We start from the raw sequence: 22,149 nt of genomic DNA on the forward strand, positions 1-22,149 counted from the left end.
TTAAACGATAGAGAAAAAATCAAACTCGAAGAATACGATTACGAACTTTTATACAAACCAGGAAAGAAAAATACCGTAGCAGATGCTCTATCGAGAATAAAACCGGAAGAGATCACCCACAGTTCTATCCAAGACATCAATAATCAGCATCACTATTCGGAAGGAAACGATACAGATCTAAGCACAATACATTCAGCGGATACGAGTGATGATTATTACATATGGACCACAGAAAAACCACTGAACATGTTTAGAACACAAATTATTTTCAAAATCGCAAACATAAACACCGACGTATACGAAGAAGTATTCCCAAGATACCATAGACACACGATAGTGAGACCATTCTACAATGAGGAGGAAATCACCAAAGTATTTAAAACGCTATTGAATCCTAAAGGTGTGAGCGGCATCAAAGCACCTATTTCTCTGATCCAACTTATTCAAGAAACATACAGAAAATATTTCTCGACTAATAAAATGTTCAAGGTTTTTATTTCAGAAACGCTACTGGAAGATGTACGACTGGAAAACGCCCAAGATGAAATCATAAAACAGACACACTCCTTTGCGCATCGCGGAATGAAAGAAAATAAAATTCAAATTTTACAAAGATACTTTTTCCCGGAACTCGATCGTAAATTAAAAGTTCACGTAGCATCCTGTGACATTTGCAAAAAGCACATTTGGAGAAAAACCTTTTGAACGAATTCATATCGACGTATTTTTCATGAAAGGATCAAAATGGCTTACGATCGTCGACTCATTCTCAAAATTCGCTAACATAATCGCTTTTTAATCCCGAACAATAGTAGACATGAAAAAAGCAATCACGGAACACCTCAGAATATTCGGTAGACCACAAACCATAGTGTGCGATCAAGAACCAACCTTTAAATCAATCGACTTTGTCGGATTTTTGAACGATCTTGGCATCGAAATGCACTTTGCGAGTAATTCAAACTCGAATGGAATCGTAGAACGTTTTCATTCGACTTTGATCGAATTATATAGTACCTTGAAACATAAATACACCAACATTTCACTTAATGACCAAATGAATATCATAACAGATATTCATAATAACACATATCATTCGGTCACTAAGAGAAAACCCCGCGAGCTCATTTTCAACCAAAGAAACACGGTCGACATCGAAGAAATCAATGAAAACGCGAACAAACTTCAATCCGCAGTAAAATTAGAACATGACAAAAGGAAAGCAGCGTACGAAAAACAACACGAAAACAATAAAACACCACCCCAGCTTCATACAAATGATAATAAATATATTAAAATAATGCAACGGCTTAACAAAGATCGAGATCCTAATAAAATAGCAACCGTACTAACAGACAACGATTTAACTATTACAGATAAAAACAAAATAAAAATTCATTGATGTATCAAATAACAATGGCTTAATAGTCTTTAAAATCAATCAAGTTAAAATAAAACTCGGATGCGAAAGAAAAATACATAAAATTAATATGAACGACATTAAAAATACTATCTTATACATAGAAAAGCTAGCAATCACATTAAATACAAAAACCCATCTAAAAAATACCCTTGATTACAAGTTAAAAATTGTGCACGCCAAAACCAACAGCTTATCTCGTAGGAGAATTAGAAGAGGACTCATAGACGCTTTAGGTTCTACAATCAAATTCATAGCTGGAAATCCCGATCACGAAGATCTTTCGTTGATCAATCAAAATGTTGATAAACTCGAAACAACCATGAATAAATTTATAACTAATGAATCAAAACAAATACGAATTAACAATCTTCTAGAAATCCATTTGAGCAATGTATCAAAAACATTAATAGATATCGAAGAATCAGTAAGAGAATCTCAAAATGAGCTAGGATATATCAACCTTATTTTTAACATAGATATTGTTATAAGAATACTAGAAGATTTGGAAGAACAAATAACACTATCTAAACTAAACTTGATAAATAAAAATATACTTCGCCCCGCAGAAAAACTTTATATTTGGAATTTTCTAACTAAGTAAAACATAAGATTGACGTATGAAGACGAAATATTTGTTCACATCAATAGTATTGTCTCAATAAAAAGAAATCATTTTATTGTCATTGAAAAAATCCCGATAGTAGAAAATAGGGACTACGAACTACTGCAGTTAGAACCAGTCGGCGGAAACAGCACGTAGATCAGCACGAACATAAAATACGTAGCAAAATATAAGGAAAAGCTCTTCCAACAATCCGGTAAATGTATGAAATGAAATGTGAAAGAACAAAGGCAATCACCGACGAATGCATCTCCAATATTCTAAATAACTTCAAAGCTAAATGCATTTTTTCAAAACAAAAGGAAAACCCCGAAATCAGAGAAATAATTCCAGGGACCATAATAGTGGATACCACAGTAAGAATTCACATTTCGGACTCATGTGGCGACTCGAGAGAAATAACAACACCAACCATCATAGAAACTGAAAACTGTACAGTTAAAATAGGAACCAGTACATTCCACAACGTAAACAAAGTTACAATTCATGACACCAATCTTTGGGAAAATTATAGAAGCCAAAGAACATATCACCGATGCGGAAACACTTCATACCATCACCATAGACAACCTCGAAGAGCTGAACAAAATCAAAGTCCATTTGTCCAAAACACAAACCGTTGGAGGATCACTGTTGACCTCCTTACTCGTCCTTGCAATTCTCCTATTCTTTATTCACAGATACTTGAAGAATAGGAAGACAAAACCCAATACCACTATTCCCTGCCAGAATCATGAAGCCGCAACAGATCCTAACCCAAAGCCCACGGAAAAGGACGAATCACCATCCACCCCGCAACAACCATCAGAGGCAATGGTTGCGTTGTTGAAGAGTATGAAGAGTCAAACGAGGACGCTCGACACCTAGGGGGGAGGCGTTGCGACGGGATTCCGCCCCCGCAGCATAGCAGCATAATCAAGAAACGCAACCCGAAACCAGTGAGACGCGCATGCAGCATAATTGAAGATGAACCGCACGCGCAAGAGGTGCAATCCGAAACCCGCGAGCCACCACACACGGATGCTGACGCTGTAGTTCGTTCCAATAAAATAGGTTACTATGGCTTGCCTGAGTTAGTCCCTAATTGAAATCCAAATTGTTAACATATAAGAAGACGTGTCGTGTATTAAATGAGAGAATAAAGGTTTTTTATCCCTTTCGATACCATCTTATCTTATATATATATATATATATATATATATATATATATATATATATATATATATATATATATATATATATATATATATATATATATATATATATATATATATATATATATATATATATATATATATATATATATTATATATATATATATAATTACGTGATGGAGCAAGCCACGTGACATCAACACCAGCACAGAACGCATAAGTCAGCATTCTGCTCACAATAGGAAAACGCAACATCATCAACAACCATGAACCACGCCACCCGATCAAAGTCCATAGACACCACCATCGAATCCGAAATGTCTCATCAGCAGATTTAGGTTATTTAAGATCTCACCTTCGAATAGCTAGGTCATTATGTGTACAACCTTGTAGTGATAAAGAGCAAAATAAATGTTTTTCGATTAAACCGTGAATGTAAACGTAATTGGCGCTGTAGCAGTCGGTGACAGTTAGGAAGTGATAGTGTAAAAACAGTGGAACAGTGAGGAAATAAAAAACCTCACTAAAGTGGTACCCGCAGGAAGCGTCAGCAGCTAAAGGATTAGATCCGTTGCTAGATTCGAGGACCCCCCGGCACATCAACTTACCAGACTGGAACCCAGGACCCACGTAAGTGAATTATCCGCTTATACTATTCTTAGTTAAAAGTGATAATTTACAAAAATACTGATTCGGCACTACCAGATAGACCGATCAGAGTGCAATTTTTTTAATCACTTTTGCCTCCCGCTCAACGAGCCAGAAGCAGAAGCGAATAAGTAAATTTTTTGCACATTCCCCCCTCTTGAGAACGACGCGCTCCAAGTAGACGTCAATTCTCACCTCCCCACAAACAAAACGATTCGAACAACAGGTGCGCATCAGGTTTCGTTCGCACAAAGCTAAACGCCGCGACGACAGCCAAGTACCGCTGAACAATCGTCTTCATGCCTAAAGTGACTAATAGTACAGCACTTAAAAAGGCACGGAAGCAATTGAAATTTGCTATCCAAAATACTGATCTATCCGAGACAGAAGAAAGTGTCGATTCGGATACTTCAGGTGATTTTTCCCACGTGCCCTTAAAGGACAATAAACAAATACCTGACCTATCAGGCTTAATAATAACTGAAACTAAAGAAATGGAGGAAATTGCCGCACAACTTCGTGCTATTAATCAACAGATGGCACTCATTAGCGACAGCAACAACAGGAAAATACTTTACAGCTACTAAACCAACAAACTGAACAAGTCGTAACACACGAACAAGCACCAAATGTGCAAATTCAACATGAAATTCAAAATCAAATCCAATACAGAGTGGAAGATTTTTTCCGTATACCAGATACGATAAAATCCCTTCCCACATTTGATGGGAACAGAAAGCAATTGACGGCATGGTTAACCACTGCTGAAGAAACGTTAGAAATATTCAAAGGAAGAGTGAACGATCAACTCTTTAAAATGTACGTAACAGCCATAACAAATAAAATCGAAGGAAGGGCTAAGGATATTCTCTGTTTAGCAGGGAATCCTAAGGAGTTCGATGCAATTAAAGACATCTTGACAAATGCTTTAGGCGATCGTCAGGAGTTGTCGACATATAAGTGCCAATTGTGGCAACATAAAATGACGGATGGCATGAGCATCCACAAATATTATCAAAGGAGTAAAGAGTTAATACAAAATATAAAAACTCTCGCCAAGCAGAAAGAAGTTTACAAAAATAATTGGAACGCTATCAACATTTTTATTGACGAGGACGGCCTCGCCGCTTTCATATCTGGGCTAAAAGGTCCATACTTCGGTCACGCTCAAGCAGCTCGACCCAAAGACATAGAGGATGCGTATGCATTCCTATGCAAATTGAAATCCCAGGAAATAGTGGCAAACAGCCTTGGTGAAAAACACCAAAAACCAACAAAAACACCACACAAATTTGAAGGTCCCTTCAAAGGAGGACCACCAAACATTCAAAAACCCACATTTTCACCGAAAAACGAAGGTGAAAATTCAAAACAAGTTCAGACCAAACAAAACTACGGCACACCAATGGATGTTGACCCATCCTTGAGAAGTAGATTAACATTGAACAAAAAATTAATCAACAATACGGAAATTGCGCCGGCTAGTGACCATTCTATCCTGGATTCCTCGAGAAGACGCACCACGCTAGATATGGGGTACAGACTAGGGGGGCGTTGCTGATTAATGGGCAGCTGCATCCCAATAGGAAGTATCCCGTGTCGGGCACAGGTACAGATCATTGAAGACAGCAACATCACAATTACGAAAACACTTGTAATACTAACCTCGAGCCAACCGCGAGTAATCGGTTACATATTACTAACATAGTTATAAGGCAAACATTGTCGAAATATTGAACTCCCGGCCCCGTCAGGTTGACGCCATATGAGCCTTAATAAAAATATATATTTTGGATAAAAAAAAAAAAAATACGGAAATGGAATCAAAGGGTAACGATTCATCCGACGAAGAAGATATTAATGAAGGAAATTCAAATTTTTACGGAACTGTTTCGGAAACAAACGAAACATAGAAAAAAACCAAAATTTTCTACCCTATCTTTTAATCGAAGATATCTCTAGCAGCAAGAAAATACGCCTGCTTATCGACACAGGCGCAAACAAAAACATTATCAGGGAAGGAATAATACCAACAGTAAAAAATACCAACACAACAAAAATAAAAAACATTTTTGGAACACATACTATAGACAAAAAATGTAAACTCAAACTCTTAGGTCCAAACATACCAGCACAAACTTACTTCATATTAACATTCCATGAGTTCTTTGATGGAATCATAGGCTCTGAATTTATGTCCAAAACGAATACGTTTATAGATTATAAAACCGGTACAATCTGCATTAACGGAATCAAGACTCGTTTTAAGAAATATATCCCCTCAAATAAATATTACTATCATACAATCACAGTCGAAACTGACAGAGACGGCGATTGGTTTGTTCCAAGATACCAAAATTTCTCTAAAAATACGCTAATTCAACCGGGATTATATTCGTCTCGAAACAATAAAACCACTATAAAAATACTTTCTAAAAACAAAGAACCGCTTGTCGTACCAAAATTGAAGTTAACAGTGAACAACTTTGAAACACTTTGTCCGATCCCCACTACTTCGAAAGATACACCCGATAAAGACATTATAGACAAATTAATACGGACACAACATTTATCAAACTACGAAAAAAACAAACTTATCGAAACAATAATTGATAATCATCAAGTCTTACTTAAAAACGACGAAAAACTTACTTCTACGACTGCGATTAAGCATAAAATACTAACGAAAAACGAAGACCCAGTTTATACAAAAACATACCGGTACCCACATCATTTTAAACAAGATGTCGAATCTCAAATTCGAGAAATGTTACAAAGCGGAATAATCACACCTTCAACAAGCCCATATTCCTCACCAATTTGGGTCGTACCGAAGAAGATGGATGCTTCGGGCAAACGAAAAATCAGAGTAGTCATTGACTGCAGAAAATTAAACGATAAAACAATCAATGACAAATTCCCGATGCCAGAAATCGAAGATATTCTCGATAATCTAGGCAAATCCCAATATTTCACCACGTTAGACCTAAAATCAGGATTCCATCAGATCGAAATGGATCCTAAACATCAGGCAAAAACAGCTTTTTCTACTAGCCAAGGGCACTTCGAGTTTACGAGGATGCCATTTGGGCTAAAAAACGCTCCTGCCACGTTTCAACGGGCAATGAATAACATCCTTTCCGACTTTATTGGCTCTATTTGCTATGTTTACCTCGATGATATTATTATCATCGGACACAGTCTAGAAAACCACCTAGAAAACATTTCCAAAATACTCCAACGACTTGTTAAATTCAACCTCAAAATTCAACTCGATAAATGTGAGTTCCTACGTAGAGAAACAAATTTCCTTGGACATATAATCACACCAGACGGAATACGACCAAACCCAGACAAAGTTCAACAAATTTTAGACTGGCCTTTGCCAAAAAACGAAAAACAAATTAGACAGTTTCTTGGACTATCGGGATACTACCGACGTTTCATTAGAGATTACTCAAAAATCACGAAACCGATGACAAAATATCTAAAGAAAGACCAGACCGTAAATACAAAAGACTCTGACTACGCTGAATCATTCTCAAAACTCAAACAAACGATAGCCTCAGATCAAATCCTGGCATATCCAGATTTTGATCTTCCCTTTATATTAACTACAGATGCTAGTGATTACGCTGTGGGTGCAGTCCTATCACAAGTACAAAACAAAGTAGAACGACCCATTGCATTCGCGAGTAGAACACTCAACAAGGCTGAAACTAACTATTCAACAATAGAGAAAGAAGCTCTTGCAATAATATGGGCTATACGCAAATACAAACCCTATTTATTTGGTAATCAATTCAAATTATTTACGGATCATAAGCCACTTACCTTCATAAAAACATCCCTGAAGAATAACAGAATATTACATTGGAGACTAGAACTCGAAAATTACCAATATACAGTAGAATATAAACAAGGAAAAGCGAACGTCGTTGCAGACGCTCTAAGCAGGAAAACTGAGAACACGTTTGAAATGGACACAAATACCACCGACGATTTAAGCTCTCAACACATAAATAAACAAACAGATATTGCTGAAATAAATGCTCACACAGAAAATCTAACCATTGAATCAGAAGGACAGATGAACCAACAGAACCCAGAGACAACAAGATCAGACACCGAAGACCTGGAAACAGTACATTCAGCTGACGATTCGGACGATTATTTTATTAAATCAACTGAAAGACCGATCAATTACTATAGAAACCAATTAATATTCCGACAGTCAAGACTCGACATAGAAGCATCAGAATCACCATTCCCAAATTATAGACGAATAACAATAAGCATGAATGACTACGACGAAAACTCAATTACAGAATTCATAAAAAAATACCATAACGGGAAGCAAACCACAATTTTAGCTCCAGAAAATCTAATTAATCTTATCCAACTATCTTACAAGAATCATTTTAGCAAATCAGGATACTTCGTAATAACCCAATATCAAGTTGAAGACGTCAGAACCGAAGAAAGGCAGAATCTACTAATCACAAAAGAGCATGAACGAGCACACCGCGGAATAACGGAGGTGGAAAATCAACTTAAACGAGCATACTTCTTCCCAAAGATGCACAACAAGATCAAGGCAGCAATCAACGCATGTGTAATCTGCAATACCCATAAATACGAAAGGAGGCCATATAATATCAAATTATCTCCGAGACCATCGACCGAAAAGCCAATGGAGAGAGTTCATATGGACATTTTTTCTATAAATTCCTTTAATTTTCTATCAATGGTTGATTCTTTCTCCAAATTCGCGCAAATGATTCCAATTGAAACCAAAAACCTTATTGATGTAAAAAACGCACTTTCAAATTTCTTTAGTAATTTCGGTACACCTTTACAAATCGTAACGGATCATGAAACAACTTTCAGATCCATTCAACTAAAAAACTTTTTAAATAACCTAGGAACATCTCTTACCTACGCCTCATCCTCAGAATGCAATGGGCAAGTTGAAAAGACACATTCAACCATTATAGAAATTTACAATACAAATAAACATAAATTTAGAGACATGAACACACCAACACTAATTGCACTTTCTATCTCATTATATAATTCCAGCGTACATTCTGCAACAGAATATACACCGAACGAAATCTTGTTCAACCAAAGGAATGTAGTAAACCCCCAGGAAATTTCTAGTACAGCTAACGAAATTTTCACGAAAACAAAAAAAAAAAATAGAGAAATCAAGAAACAAACAGACAAAAAACAATAACAAAAAAGAAGACACACCCAACATCATTGAAGTACAGGAAGTATTTGTAAAACCTAATCTAAGAAAAAAATTAGATCCCAGAGCAGTCCAAACCAAAGCTCACCAAATCACCGAAAAAACGTTTGAAAACAGTAGAAAGGTCAAACGACACAAGAACAAAATAAAGAGAATCAAAAACGACCATCCATGTATAAGTTAATTCTATCATTTTTATTTTGTCTGTTTCTACAGAATCATTGCCAACATCTAGAAATCAAAAACCTAAATCAGGATCCAATACTACTATTACATCTAAAACACTGTTACATACAAACCGGCATTATAAAAATTGTTCACCCAATAAATTTAACTATACTCGAAGAAAACGCTAATACATTTTTAGAAATTTCAAGAAGAATAGATAGAACTTCACCCATATCAGAACTAATCATACGTAAAAGCAAACAGATAGCAGATAGCCTAATTCAACTGAAACCTATTAAAAGTAGAAGACAGAAACGATGGGACAGCATTGGAACAGCCTGGAAATGGATTGCAGGAAGCCCCGACGCGGAAGACTTGCGCCTCATCAATAGCAGCCTAAATGACCTAATCGACCAATCAAATGAGCAACTCAAAGTGAACCACGTAATTAACGAGAGAATTACAGCAATAACGAACAACATCAAGCAACTAATCGATCATCATACTTCACTCAACACCATACTACTGAAAGAGATGGATGCAATCACATTATTACTATCCCTGGGTGCAACCAACAATATCCTCGAAGAGATCGAAGACACTATACTGAGATCACGAGTATCCTTGCCAAGCAGTAAGTTACTAACACTTAAAGAAATTTTTCTGATCGAATCAATTCTGAACGAACAAGGTATTACAACTGATTTCCCAGAAGACGCCTTGAACTACGTGAAACCAAAAGTAGCCAGTAGGAATGACACACTGCTTTACATTTTGGAAATACCTAAAACCAATGGGGATTGCCAAATAATCAAAGTCATCCCACTTATCGTCAATGATACTGTTATTGCAGACGCTCCAAGTTACATCATTAAATCAAACAAAAAACTTTTCACAACGAACGAACCTCAAAAGACGGTCCAACAGCTACATGAAACACAGCCATTTTCTGACCACTGTGTTTTTCCTATAGTAATGGGACTAGAAAGCCATTGTTATGTCACCCAGTCAAACCAGACAACAACACAATCCCTTCCAGGAAGCAAACTCCTGATAGTCAACGTAAAGAATCAATTCATTAGTTCGAATTGCGGACCGCATAATCGAATATTAACAGGAAACTTCCTCCTAAATTTCGAAAAATGTAGCATCCAAATTGAAAACGAGACCTTCGTTTCCGAGGAGATTATCAGCAACACAAAACAATTAATTGGAATATTCCCAGGACTATCACTAAATAAGTACATAATCAACAAACAAAACTTCTCAACTTTAACCTGGCAAACGATGAATAATCGGCACCGAATTGAACACATTGTATTACAGCAATTCGAACATAAAAGATGGTTCTACGGAATACTTGGAAGCTTCTCAATCACCACTTCCATCATTATAACAATAGCGATTATCTGTTTTCGCAGGAAAAAAGTTGTATTTACAGTTCGTTATCCCCGTTCGAACAAAAAGTCGAAACAGAAGAAACTAGGAACTATTTTTCGATTAAACCGTGAATGTAAACGTAATTATATAATATATATATATATATATATATATATATATATATATATATATATATATATATATATATATATATATATATATATATATAATATATATATATTATAAGCTTCTATCAAACAGCCAATCGATAAATTTCAACAAGCACTATTCGTAACTGAACGAATCAAAATCGACAATCTAGAACAAACGTTCAGAATTGGCCAAGACGTCCTCTCCCAGAAAGAAAAGCCCACCAAAAATTTTTAGTGTTTGACTAGGATGTGATAATCTGTGATTTTTTGTTTATCACTTGTTTAGACCCCCAATAAAAAATATTTAAGGTCAAAAATTTCGACTCCGTAGCCACATTGGTTGCGCGTTCGCTTAGTAAGCGATCGATCGTGAGTTCAAAACTCAGGGTCCTCAATTGACCATCTTTGTGTTGTAACAGAATAACTACGTCCACACAACAATTATCAGCGATGGAGATCGATCACGGTCGAAATAAGATCGATTGTTTACATTGACGATTTAATTGTCTGATTCTCTCGAAAACTCACAGTTCAGCCAGCTTGCGTCGGTTTATGATAGAAAAAGTCCGAGATTAGATTCACATGTGATGTTTTGCTATAACGTAAATATTATGTTTTATAACGTGATCACATAATAAATGAAATTCGGAAGAAAACAAACAGCAATTCAAATAGCTTCACGAATTGTTGTTCCCCAAAGCTGTTCAAAGAATTGAGAAGAAATCGCCTTTATTAATTATGTTCACATGTTTATAATGTACAAACATAGAATAGAGAATAGAAAACAAACATAAACTTAAATTTGGGCGCAATTCAGCTATTTTTACCATTATTTTTTCCAATAAATGGAGAAATGTCCAACAGTGGACAACAGGGGGGGGGGGTATATAGAGAATGTCCAGGCTTGTTCACGGATGGGGAGGGAGGTGTCTGAAATCGTAGTGTTTCTGTCCACGTGGTATGTGGACAGCCCCTTACTTAAATTGGGGTTCTACTGTAATTATGTTTACATTTCTATAATGCAAAAACATAGGATAGAAAATAGAAACAAACATACAATTGAATTTAAGGGGAAATCAATGGTTTATCCATTTTTTTCCTAGAAATGGAGAAATGTCCACGTGGACAACTAGGAGAGGGGTATAGAAAATGTCCAAGCTTGACCAAGGAGTGGGAGGAGGTGTCTGAAATCATTCTTTTTATGTCCACGTGGTATGTGAGCAACCCCAAACTTTCCACTGTATTGTGCCTGAATTTTTCCACCCATTACATTGTAAGAAGAGAGACTTCAATGAATGGAAAGCGGGAAACCTTTTTCAATTCGACCCACACATCGGTAATAAAATTGAGGAGGAAAGTGCGATATCGGAATTTGTAATTTTTATATTTCTTATATTTCTTTTCGTTACTTTTATCTACTACATTTACACACAAAGAGATAGAAATATGGACATTACACATTCTAATTACACATTCTGAAACTTCAACCTTTGAAATGATGCGCACCCCATTTTCTTGCGTTGATTTCAAAAATCTGGGTGTTGCCAGGTGTTCCTTTGATTCTTTTGTCGAGTGTATATCATTTTTAACCTAGAGGGACATATTAAACATTTCTCCTATACATTTCTCTTTTGCTGTATTTACTCGCATGATGGACGGGAGTCAAATATAGGGCTCTTGCTACACATACATGCAGAGCATCTGTTGGGCAAACAACATTTGTTCACATTCGTAGCTTATATGCAACAGAAGCGGATTCATTATCAATCGACCTTCTTGTAGATGATTTAAATATAGTTGTGATCTTTCTTTAACCCTCCTGTACTCGCGTGCAAAATCATAACACGTATACTCGCGCACGGGGTCACAGACCGAAAATTGAACTTCTCTGTGATGTTTCCATTGTGTATTTTTCAGGCTTTATTGGCATTTATTTGAAGAAGAGGGTATGATTGAATGAAAAAACTCAAAAAAATATGTTTTCTTCATTTTAATTATGTTTTAATAGTCATCTAATTCAGCCTCCTCAAAACAGAGTAATTTTTGATACTCCAACACAAATAAAGAAATTCAATTTTTTCACTGTTATTAATTAAAAGTAAGCAACTGAATATAATTCATGGAAGTATAAAGAGCTGTAAAATAACATAAAAACCTATTAAACGATTGTGGTTTCATTGGAGTAAGAATCAGAACATAGCATAACTGCAACAACTGCATTTCATGCAGTTGTTGCGTGTTTTTCGGGTCTTTTATCGAAGAGAAGAATGTATAACGACCTTCTAGATAATTACCAGATGATAAAGGTTCTGGAATATAAAATTTGCATATTTCTAATATTCTTTGTCTCTGTTTTCTTGGTAAACTAAGAATTAATGCTCTGCTCTTTTTAGATGGGGCATAAAAAGATGATATAAAAGGATTTCTAGGAACGTCATTTCCTTTTTCTTGTTTTCTTGTCGATATTGTCCATTATAAAAAAAATATCCCCGAAACTGTAATTGTTAAAAATTACCATGAGCTACCGATTAGTTTACAGTTTACTGTTTACAATTCTTCCACAAGTGAAATTCTTTCACAAGTGTGTATATGTATGACCATTATATTTAGCGAATAACTATACGAAAGTCAAACAATTATATTTTGCTTTTGAACGTATGAATCTAACGACGAATATATCGACGAATAGTCAATATATGGATCCGTTCAATCCAGTTACAAAAGGAACTGAAATCAAATAAGAATAGTCCGGTAATGATCTTATGCATTATATTCAATAAATATTCCATGCCACTAACATTAATTTATACATTTCATTCAACAATATTCTAAAATATGAAAAAAGGCACTTGTCCAAAAAAGTTACTCCTATACTCGCGTCGGTGTGTCAGACCGAAAGTGTTGAAAAAGTGGCACACGTCCCCTTTGTACCAACACATGCGATACGCTAAACGATGACGAACGACGAATAACGAAGCTAGAGAGAATCGCGAAGTCGTAGTGTTGATATTTTCTGAGAAATGAACGAATTATAGATTTCTCGGTCTGACAGACCAATGCGCGAGTATAGGAGTGTTAAGCGCGAAATATTTCATAGAACTAACATGAACTTTGTGAAACAGTTAGGCAAGCTATTTACTGAACAAGAGCTTTTGTGTGATGCATATTGCTTAACTTACTAGCACCTATTTCGCGATGTTCATCGAGCGACTTTCCCACTAGATTTGAATGGGAGAAATAACAGGAAAGGATTATCAGCTTGTTCGGATTGAAGACACAGAGGCTCGAGCTCACGTTCGAAAGCTTCCTTGTATTTTCCATGAATTAGAGAATTGATCGGAAACGAAGAAAATCCATCAATTCATAACCATATTTCACTTCTCCGCAGAGCATTCAGGTATCCGGAAATCATATCTGAGGATTGGTTGATCTTTCTGGCTGAATATGTTGTTAATTTCAACATAATCATCTGCTTTTTGGGCGAAACTAACCACCTATAAAGGATATCTGCACACGATCATTCATTATAGTTTCCTCATCACGAGACCAGCATTGCAAGGCTAAAACCACAAATCCTAAATAGGAACACCCTTCACCTAATCCGGCTATACAATCGCATAGTGCAATTTGATTGTTTCTGTTAAACTTTTTGAATAATCAATCTGCTTCTATTGATATGGATCATAGCCATAACAGAAGTTTCTATTTTTCTCCGTGTATATGGCTTTGAAGCTAAACGTAAATATTTTTATGTAAAGAGACATATATTCGCATGTTATTAATATAGTGTAGCGCATAATTTCTATAGCTATTTCGCTAAAATAATAATTTAAACAAAGCTCAATCTTGTCGATCCATATAAATTCTATGCAGCGATCTTTTTTGCCTGCCCAACAGATCACTGATACATGTGCACGTTGCAAGCGCCCTATACGCAACGGCAGCCCGCGCGTGGTTGCAGCAAAAGCTTATCTTCCTCTAGCTTTCGTGGTGAAAGTATTACTATATTAAGGATTGCAGATATTAAGGCGTTTTGAGGTGAGTTTACGCGGAGCACCAGAGTTGCCACAATTACATAATCGTCTAAATTTCTACAGATTTTTCATATTTTCTAGAATTAAGAACACACAGTCATCATACATACATACAGTTATCGACTAGTACCATAGGAAAACTATATACACTGGAGTCGCTTTTTACGCGGGGGATACGTGCCGCGTAAACGAAAACCGCGTAAAAAAAAACCGCGTAAATTCCAAAATCCGCGTAAAAAAAAACCGCGTAAATTCCAAAATCCGCGTAAAAAAAAACCGCGTAAATTCCAAAATCCGCGTAAAAAAAACCGCGTAAATTCCAAAATCCGCGTAAAAATAAACCACCCTAAATTTTAAAATACACGTAAAAAACTAATAGTCAGTGAATTATTGATATAAAATGCAACCCATATTCAAACAAATTGCATATTGTGTGCATATATTGCGTGACACAAGGCTTCACGAAGGTAGCTCCTTGGCCGATTGCATGTAAATACCTGTTTAACCGTTTGAGTGCGGAGAAGCGCGATAGCGCTCCTCTTGTTTCTGCGGGGAGCACCTTTAAACATAGGATTTTGTCTTTCTGGAACATGTTGGGGGTACAGATTGAAAATGTCCAGATTCTACCGCTTATTGCTCATCCATTTTTCGATGGATTTAACACGTTAAGCCCCGATTTTTTCGTGCTCTGCTTCCCATTCAGCGCGCATCAAGAGCGTTTGAACAATATAAGTGTCGGTCCCAGCTCCCGAAGATACTTATTGTATAAATAAAAAACAGTCAGAGATTCAACTAGAAAGTAGTTACAAGTAGGTTTTTACGCATTTTATGCCTGTTTTATCTTTGAATTATCTGTAAATCGCTACAAGTTGTTGTTCCGTCCAACGTGCAACAACCGAGTGGTAAGTAAAGAGCTGTTTGGTTAGGTGGCATGACCAAAATACGTAGAAGCATATTTTAACCCTGCCTCAAATTACTATTTTAACAACAAATTTCAAATGTAAGAGTATACAAACTGTTTCTACAGTATCTTATATATGTATTGGCTACATTGAATTGTTCTAAAAGCATACCTATCTGTTATATGGTCGGTGTTAAGTCAGACCGGGCCATGTGACATTTTTATGATTTCGAGAAAACGAACATAAAGTTTAATGCTCTGCAATTTACAAAGCATTTAATTTTTTCGTTCAATATTGTTCTCAGAAGTTTGAGCTACTCTCTGCCAATACTGTGATGTATGATAGTTGTAAAAAAACATCAAGTATCATGCCAAAAAAGGCTGTTATTTGGCTGCCTATACGTACAAAGTCCGCTCTGACTGAACTAAATGATGTATTTTTTGAGAGTTGGTTCACTATGACTGAACAATTCCGAACAGTATTCGTCAATATATCGTCAAATTTGAACTCATTGTCATCGTTACAGCCTAAATCGCACTCTGAAATAGTATATTTTGCGATCATTCACACTGCATTTTTCACTGATCCGTTCAGTCGGAGTGAACCAATTTTATTTTTATGCAGTCGGGCACAGCGTGTGTTGGTGATGGCTAGCTCATAGTTGCGCTGTGGGAGGGGTACTCGTGGTTTGTGGGGTCGTGTGCAAATTATGTGTGCTGCTAGATGCTGTCGCTTCAGTTCGTTCGGTGTGGAACTGAACACATATAAAAGGATGAAATCGCATTAAGAAGTTATTCGTGATTTAACCTTGCAGTGAAAGTTAAAGTGAAAGTGCAGTTCCTGAACCGTGGTGGTTGTAGAGTCTAGCCAGTTTGTGTTCGGTCGAGTTCGGCCAGTTCCCAGCGAGTTACCCAACCTTGGGGGTAATCGTGTGCAGTTCCGCTTTTCAACAGTTAGCTGAAGACGTCAGCAGTATTCAAAATTTTTGATTAAAGGCATACTCTAAAATGGCTTCGCAAAAAACCGCCTTCAAAAAAAACAGATCAAGAGTGTCTCTTTCTTTGGAAATGAAGCTCAATATTTTGGATGCCCTTCAAGATGGGAAATCTGTTGCAAACGTCGGCAGGAATTTAAAAATCAACGAATCGACTGTGCGTACAATTAAAAAGAATCAAGATAGCATCAGACAGACAGCAGCTCAGGGCACTATCTATGCAACAAAATCCTCATCATATACACGAGATCCATTGATGGTCAAGATGGAAAAGGCACTTCATATGTGGATCGAAGATCACGCGCAGAAGAAAATACCCTTGGATCAGGAATTAATAAGGGAGAAAGCTTTGAGCCTTTACCTTTGGTTAGAGAAGAATGAGCCGTCTTCAAGTAAAAAGAAAGACTTTACCGCGAGTAAGGGATGGTTTTATAACTTTATACGTAGTAATTCCATTCGCAACGTTAAAATCAAGGGTGAATCCGCATCGGCCGATGTTTCGGCTGCAAATAGTTTTCCTCCAAAGCTCGCTAAGATCATAAAAGAAGGTGCGTATCATGGTGACCAAGTGTTCAATGGAGATGAAACGGGTCTTTTTTGGAAAAGAATGCCGTCTCGTACCTACATTACGCAGCAGGAGCAATATGCCAGTGGTTTCAAAGCGGCCAAAGACAGGGTTACCCTGTTATTTTGCAGTAATGCTTCAGGCGACCTTATGTTGAAACCGCTATTGATCAATCGTGCTATGACGCCCCGCTCGTTGAAGGGGGCTGATTTCAACAAACTGCCAGTGCACTGGAAAGCTAACACTAAAGCGTGGGTCACAAAAGCCGTTTTTGAGGAATGGTTTTACGATATGTTTATTCCGGAAGTGAAAACATACTTGGAAGGAAAAGGTTTGGAGTTCCACGTGCTTTTGATTTTGGATAACGCTCCAGGACACCTAGTTATCAAGCACCCAAACGTTCAAGTTGTGTTTCTTCCACCGAATACAACTTCTTTGTTACAGCCTCAAGATCAAGGAATAATTGCTGCTTTCAAGAAGTTGTACATTAAACAATGTCTTCGGTACATCCTCGAAAAGCTTGAAAGCGATGAAACGATGACGGTAATTCAAGCGTGGAAAGAATTTAAGATAAGAGACGCTCTGACGTTCATAGGAAAGGCTCTGTCTTCTATGAAATCTAAAACATTGAATTCGTGCTGGAAGCCACTATGGCCAGAATGCGTGAAAGCTGGTTCAACAGACCCTTCAAATGTGGAAGAATCAGAAATTCTCATTCTGGCACATGCAATTGGAGGGAAAGGATTCAAAGATATGGATAGTAGAGACGTTGAAGAGCTTCTTGAAGACACCGAAATTGAAGATGATGAACTGATGCAGAGTTTAGTCACATCGGAGCCTTTAGAGGACGATGAAGACCGGGATATCAAGCCATGTGATATCGAAGACGGGAATAAATTAGCGGATACCCTCGTAAAACATTTTATGGAAAAGGATCCTTGTGTTGAGAGAGCCGTTTCATTTCGGAATGATTTGAAACTGTGTATGCTTCGCTACAATAGATTGAACGAAAAAACACAGCCAACAGTTATCGATGAAGGTAGTGACATTGATGTTTAAAGTGAAAAGTATTTTAATAATATCTTTACAGATGACGAGGATTTCAGCTTACCATTGGAACGCAGACGATCTCGTCCGATTTCTTCGGATGAGGAAGATATCGCCACATCATCTAACCGCAAACATCCACGTGTTGCTAATGATAGTGATTAGATCAATAAAAGAAATTCTTTTTTCCACTTGACTACAATAAAATTGATTTATGAATACATTGGTAAAAATATCATGGTAAAAAACTAAAAATATGTTTAATTAAATTTGTCTAAATTCCGAAAACATTTGTTTGTATTGTAATTTTTTCAAATTGCAAAAATGCAATTTGAAAAAATTACTTTCGAACTACTGGACCGCTTCACATGATCGATATATCAAATTAAAGCCAATTAGCTAGTCTTTCTTGAAAAAATGTTATACTAGCAAAACAGTTGGATTTTGTTTTCGTAATTATTGATTGTATTTGTTTGCTTATAGTTTACATGATCCAAGGACGCTATATTTTTTTATGTTTCTTGAAAGTTCTGGTTTTTCCACACAAGATAATCGAAAATCAGAAATGTGATTTTTATCGTTTTCGAGTTATGAGTTTGCCGATGGTCCGAAAAATCAGATTTTTCTCTTTTTCTATAAATAACTTTTTTCTAGAAAGAAGAAGCTTTCAAGAAAAAAATATTTAAAATATAGTGCCCTTGGTCACGCAACCATATAAACTATAAAAAACAAGTACAATCAATAGTTACGAAAACTTGGCAAAATTGGTTGTACTGTTCGAAAAATGAGAAAAAATGTTACTCTATGTTTCTATATTTTGTATTTTATATGAAACATCTAAATTGGTAAATTTTATCAACAATTAGAGCGACAAAAACTCTAAAGTTTTTAATTTGTTATTAATTTTATCAAAAAAAAAAAATGCATAATAAACTTGATTGTTTCTTGAAATTTAATTGAAGCTTTCTGAACGCTCTATAATTTGTTCTTCGACATCTAGCTCCTATATTTTCTTATTCCGCAGCAATATCATTTTAAACAATTCCTGGTGAGTCTTCAATTAGAATTTCCTAATTACCACGGTTTTTACTCCATTGTACTTATAATATCCAATAAACTTTCACCTTAACTTTGAAATATTACTTTTTTTCTTTCTTGAAAAAAGGCTATTTGAGATATAAGACTTTTTTTTCAAACTGAGTGTATTATAGTCCAAAATTGTATATAATCGAACCATAGATAATCGTGTCAGTATATAATCGACTCTGTATATAATAGAGTGAATATATTACTTCAGAAATCCGGTTTCATTATTGTGGTTTTAGTTGAAAACCTGACCAAGAAAATTCATTTTGCTTTCGTTGGATTGCGCCTGCGAACTATGTGCTACAAGAACGGAGCTTACAAACATCTTTACATCAGTTGCTCCACAATTGGACTGTACTTGCATCCTAATTTGTGGACTATTGCTGTATTTGCCTGAAAATAGAGTATCCAAACTACAGTTCGGAATATGAATCATGCGTCGAAACTTGATTCAAATTCCGATCACTACTTTAATACTAATTTTAAAGAAGATGTCTGCATAAAAGATTTCTAGTAGATCCATACCTTTTATAGCACTTAACATGAAAACAGCATACAAAATAGTTATACAACTACAAAAACTGAAAAACTGCGGAATTTGCTAACGCAAACAATGTGTTATTGGTTTCGACACATTTTTTGCAAATGCTTAGTCTTATGAATTATAAGCTGTATCGATACCTGTAAATGTTATTTGAATGTAGCCAATACCTCAAACAATGTCAAGGCTTTCATTATTCTATTATTTATAACATTAAAGTTTAGTAAATTTACATTTGAAAATTAAGTGTTCGGAATTTGAGACAAAACAGTACTTTGAGCTCCATCAACCAAATGTGTCTATCTTTTGAGTCGTAGTAAATGATATCTGCTTCTATGAAATGCTATAATATGCATGAACAAATTCAGTTCAGAAAAAAGCAAAAAGCGTTTGAACTTTTTCACCGTGGAGAAATATTAGGTTGTCTTATGTCCGATTGGGGCAGTCTTTCTTTGGAAAAAGTAAATAGCCTTTGTGAATCACGAATATACATATTTTTACTGGTAGATGAAGAACAATCGCTAAGATCGGACGCAAATAGATAGCATCCTTTTCTCCAGAATAGTAAAAAAAAAACTTGAACCCTCGAAACTGTATTTATTTCTATACAAACATTTGAAACAAACCATCTCGATTACTACGGCAAAAAACTTCACCACATATGGTTAAGGGTGCTTCAAGTAACTCAATTTTCAAATTAGGCTTTTCAAAAGGAATTACATTGCTTAAAAGTGGTATCTCTCATTCGTTCAATAGATTATTTTCAAAATTACACAAATGAATTTCGAATACTTATTCAACCATTGATCAAAATATCCGACAAATCTTTTGACATATTGTAAAGTGACAGTCAAAAAATATACGATGTTACATACTTCTGTCCGGTACTGTGAGTAAATTTAACACTTAACGCCCACGTTTAATCTGGGAAAGCAAATAGCGCAAAAAAAGAAAATGTAGAACTGGTTTTTCCTAAATGAACAAATAAATTCCTATTTAACAATCATAACATTTTCCCCTCCAACAAATATGTCACCAGAGGAGAATTTTCGATCATTGCTTTCTACGGAAATCAAGTAAGGACGCAATACATTTTAGATGTAAGGATAGTTTTCAAGAATTGAGTGTGAAGTGTGAGTGTGAATGAGAATGTATGAATGTATGAATGTGAACATTGTTAAAATGTCCTTACATCCCATCCTTTTCCTAATGAAAATGTGTCACCCTTCTAAACTCGAGTCGACCGCGAGTAATCGGTTTCCTATTTTATTAACCATAGAATTAAGGAAACATGTTAATATATTCTAGTTAAAATATAGTGATGAATTTGGCTCCTTTAAACTTATGCAACTGAGCCTGTAAAAATAAACGATTTAATTAAAAAAACAGTAAGGACGTTGGTCCAAATGACGAACTAGCCAAAGGCTGAGTGTCATAAATAAAAATAAAAAACGGGGACATATCTTTCACATTTTTTAGATTGGTGTTTGACATCTCTTGAAATTTTTTTTGAATTCATATCGCTTGGAGTCTTTTGAGTAAAATTTACAAAAGATATTTCATATTAAATTTGTGTTGAAACATATAAAATTTCGCTGAAATACATCCGAAACAAAAAAAGGGGATCAAGCTCACATTACTTACATTATTGTTGTTTATTCTTTTTCCATTCGGTTACCAAAATCGTTTCAACGCTAGCTGAAATCGAACCCAGAATCAGGTACCAATTTCGCCAAGATTGCGACAACGTTATCACGAGAATACTAAATCTTATCCCTCAGATATACCGTGTTAACCTCGAGCAAACCACAGTTATTTAACTCAATTCCCAGGAGACAAACATAGAAAAAATGAATTTGGCTCCAAATATTGAAGCAAACGTACTTAAGTCTTACAAATGAACAAATTGAGAAGAAAATACAACATACCGCGTATAAATCGATTCTTTTGGAAAAACCGCGTAAATTCCGAAATCCGCGTAAAAAAAAACCGCGTAAATTCCGAAATCCGCGTAAAAAAAAACCGCGTAAATTCCGAAATCCGCGTAAAAAAAACCGCGTAAATTCCAAAATCCGCGTAAAAAAAAACCGCGTAAATCCCTAAAACCGCGTAAAAAAAGCCGCGTAAAAAAAAACCGCGCAAAAAAAACCGCGTAAAAAGCGACTTTAGTGTACTATAT

The 22,149-nt window shown here is 35.9% G+C and overlaps 1 protein-coding gene across 1 annotated transcript; it reads left to right on the forward strand.

Moving 5' to 3' along the window:
• Positions 1-16,695: 16,695 nt before the first annotated feature.
• LOC129779598 (tigger transposable element-derived protein 1-like) lies at positions 16,696-21,606 on the forward strand. Its single transcript, XM_055787165.1, has 2 exons — positions 16,696-18,335; positions 18,387-21,606. Exons 1-2 carry the CDS (start codon positions 16,745-16,747, stop codon positions 18,506-18,508), a joined length of 1,713 nt encoding a protein of 570 aa, XP_055643140.1. The 5' UTR covers positions 16,696-16,744; the 3' UTR covers positions 18,509-21,606.
• Positions 21,607-22,149: the final 543 nt, after the last annotated feature.

Source organism: Toxorhynchites rutilus, chromosome 3 (genome assembly GCF_029784135.1).
Source record: "Toxorhynchites rutilus septentrionalis strain SRP chromosome 3, ASM2978413v1, whole genome shotgun sequence".
NCBI classification, from domain to species: domain Eukaryota; kingdom Metazoa; phylum Arthropoda; class Insecta; order Diptera; family Culicidae; genus Toxorhynchites; species Toxorhynchites rutilus.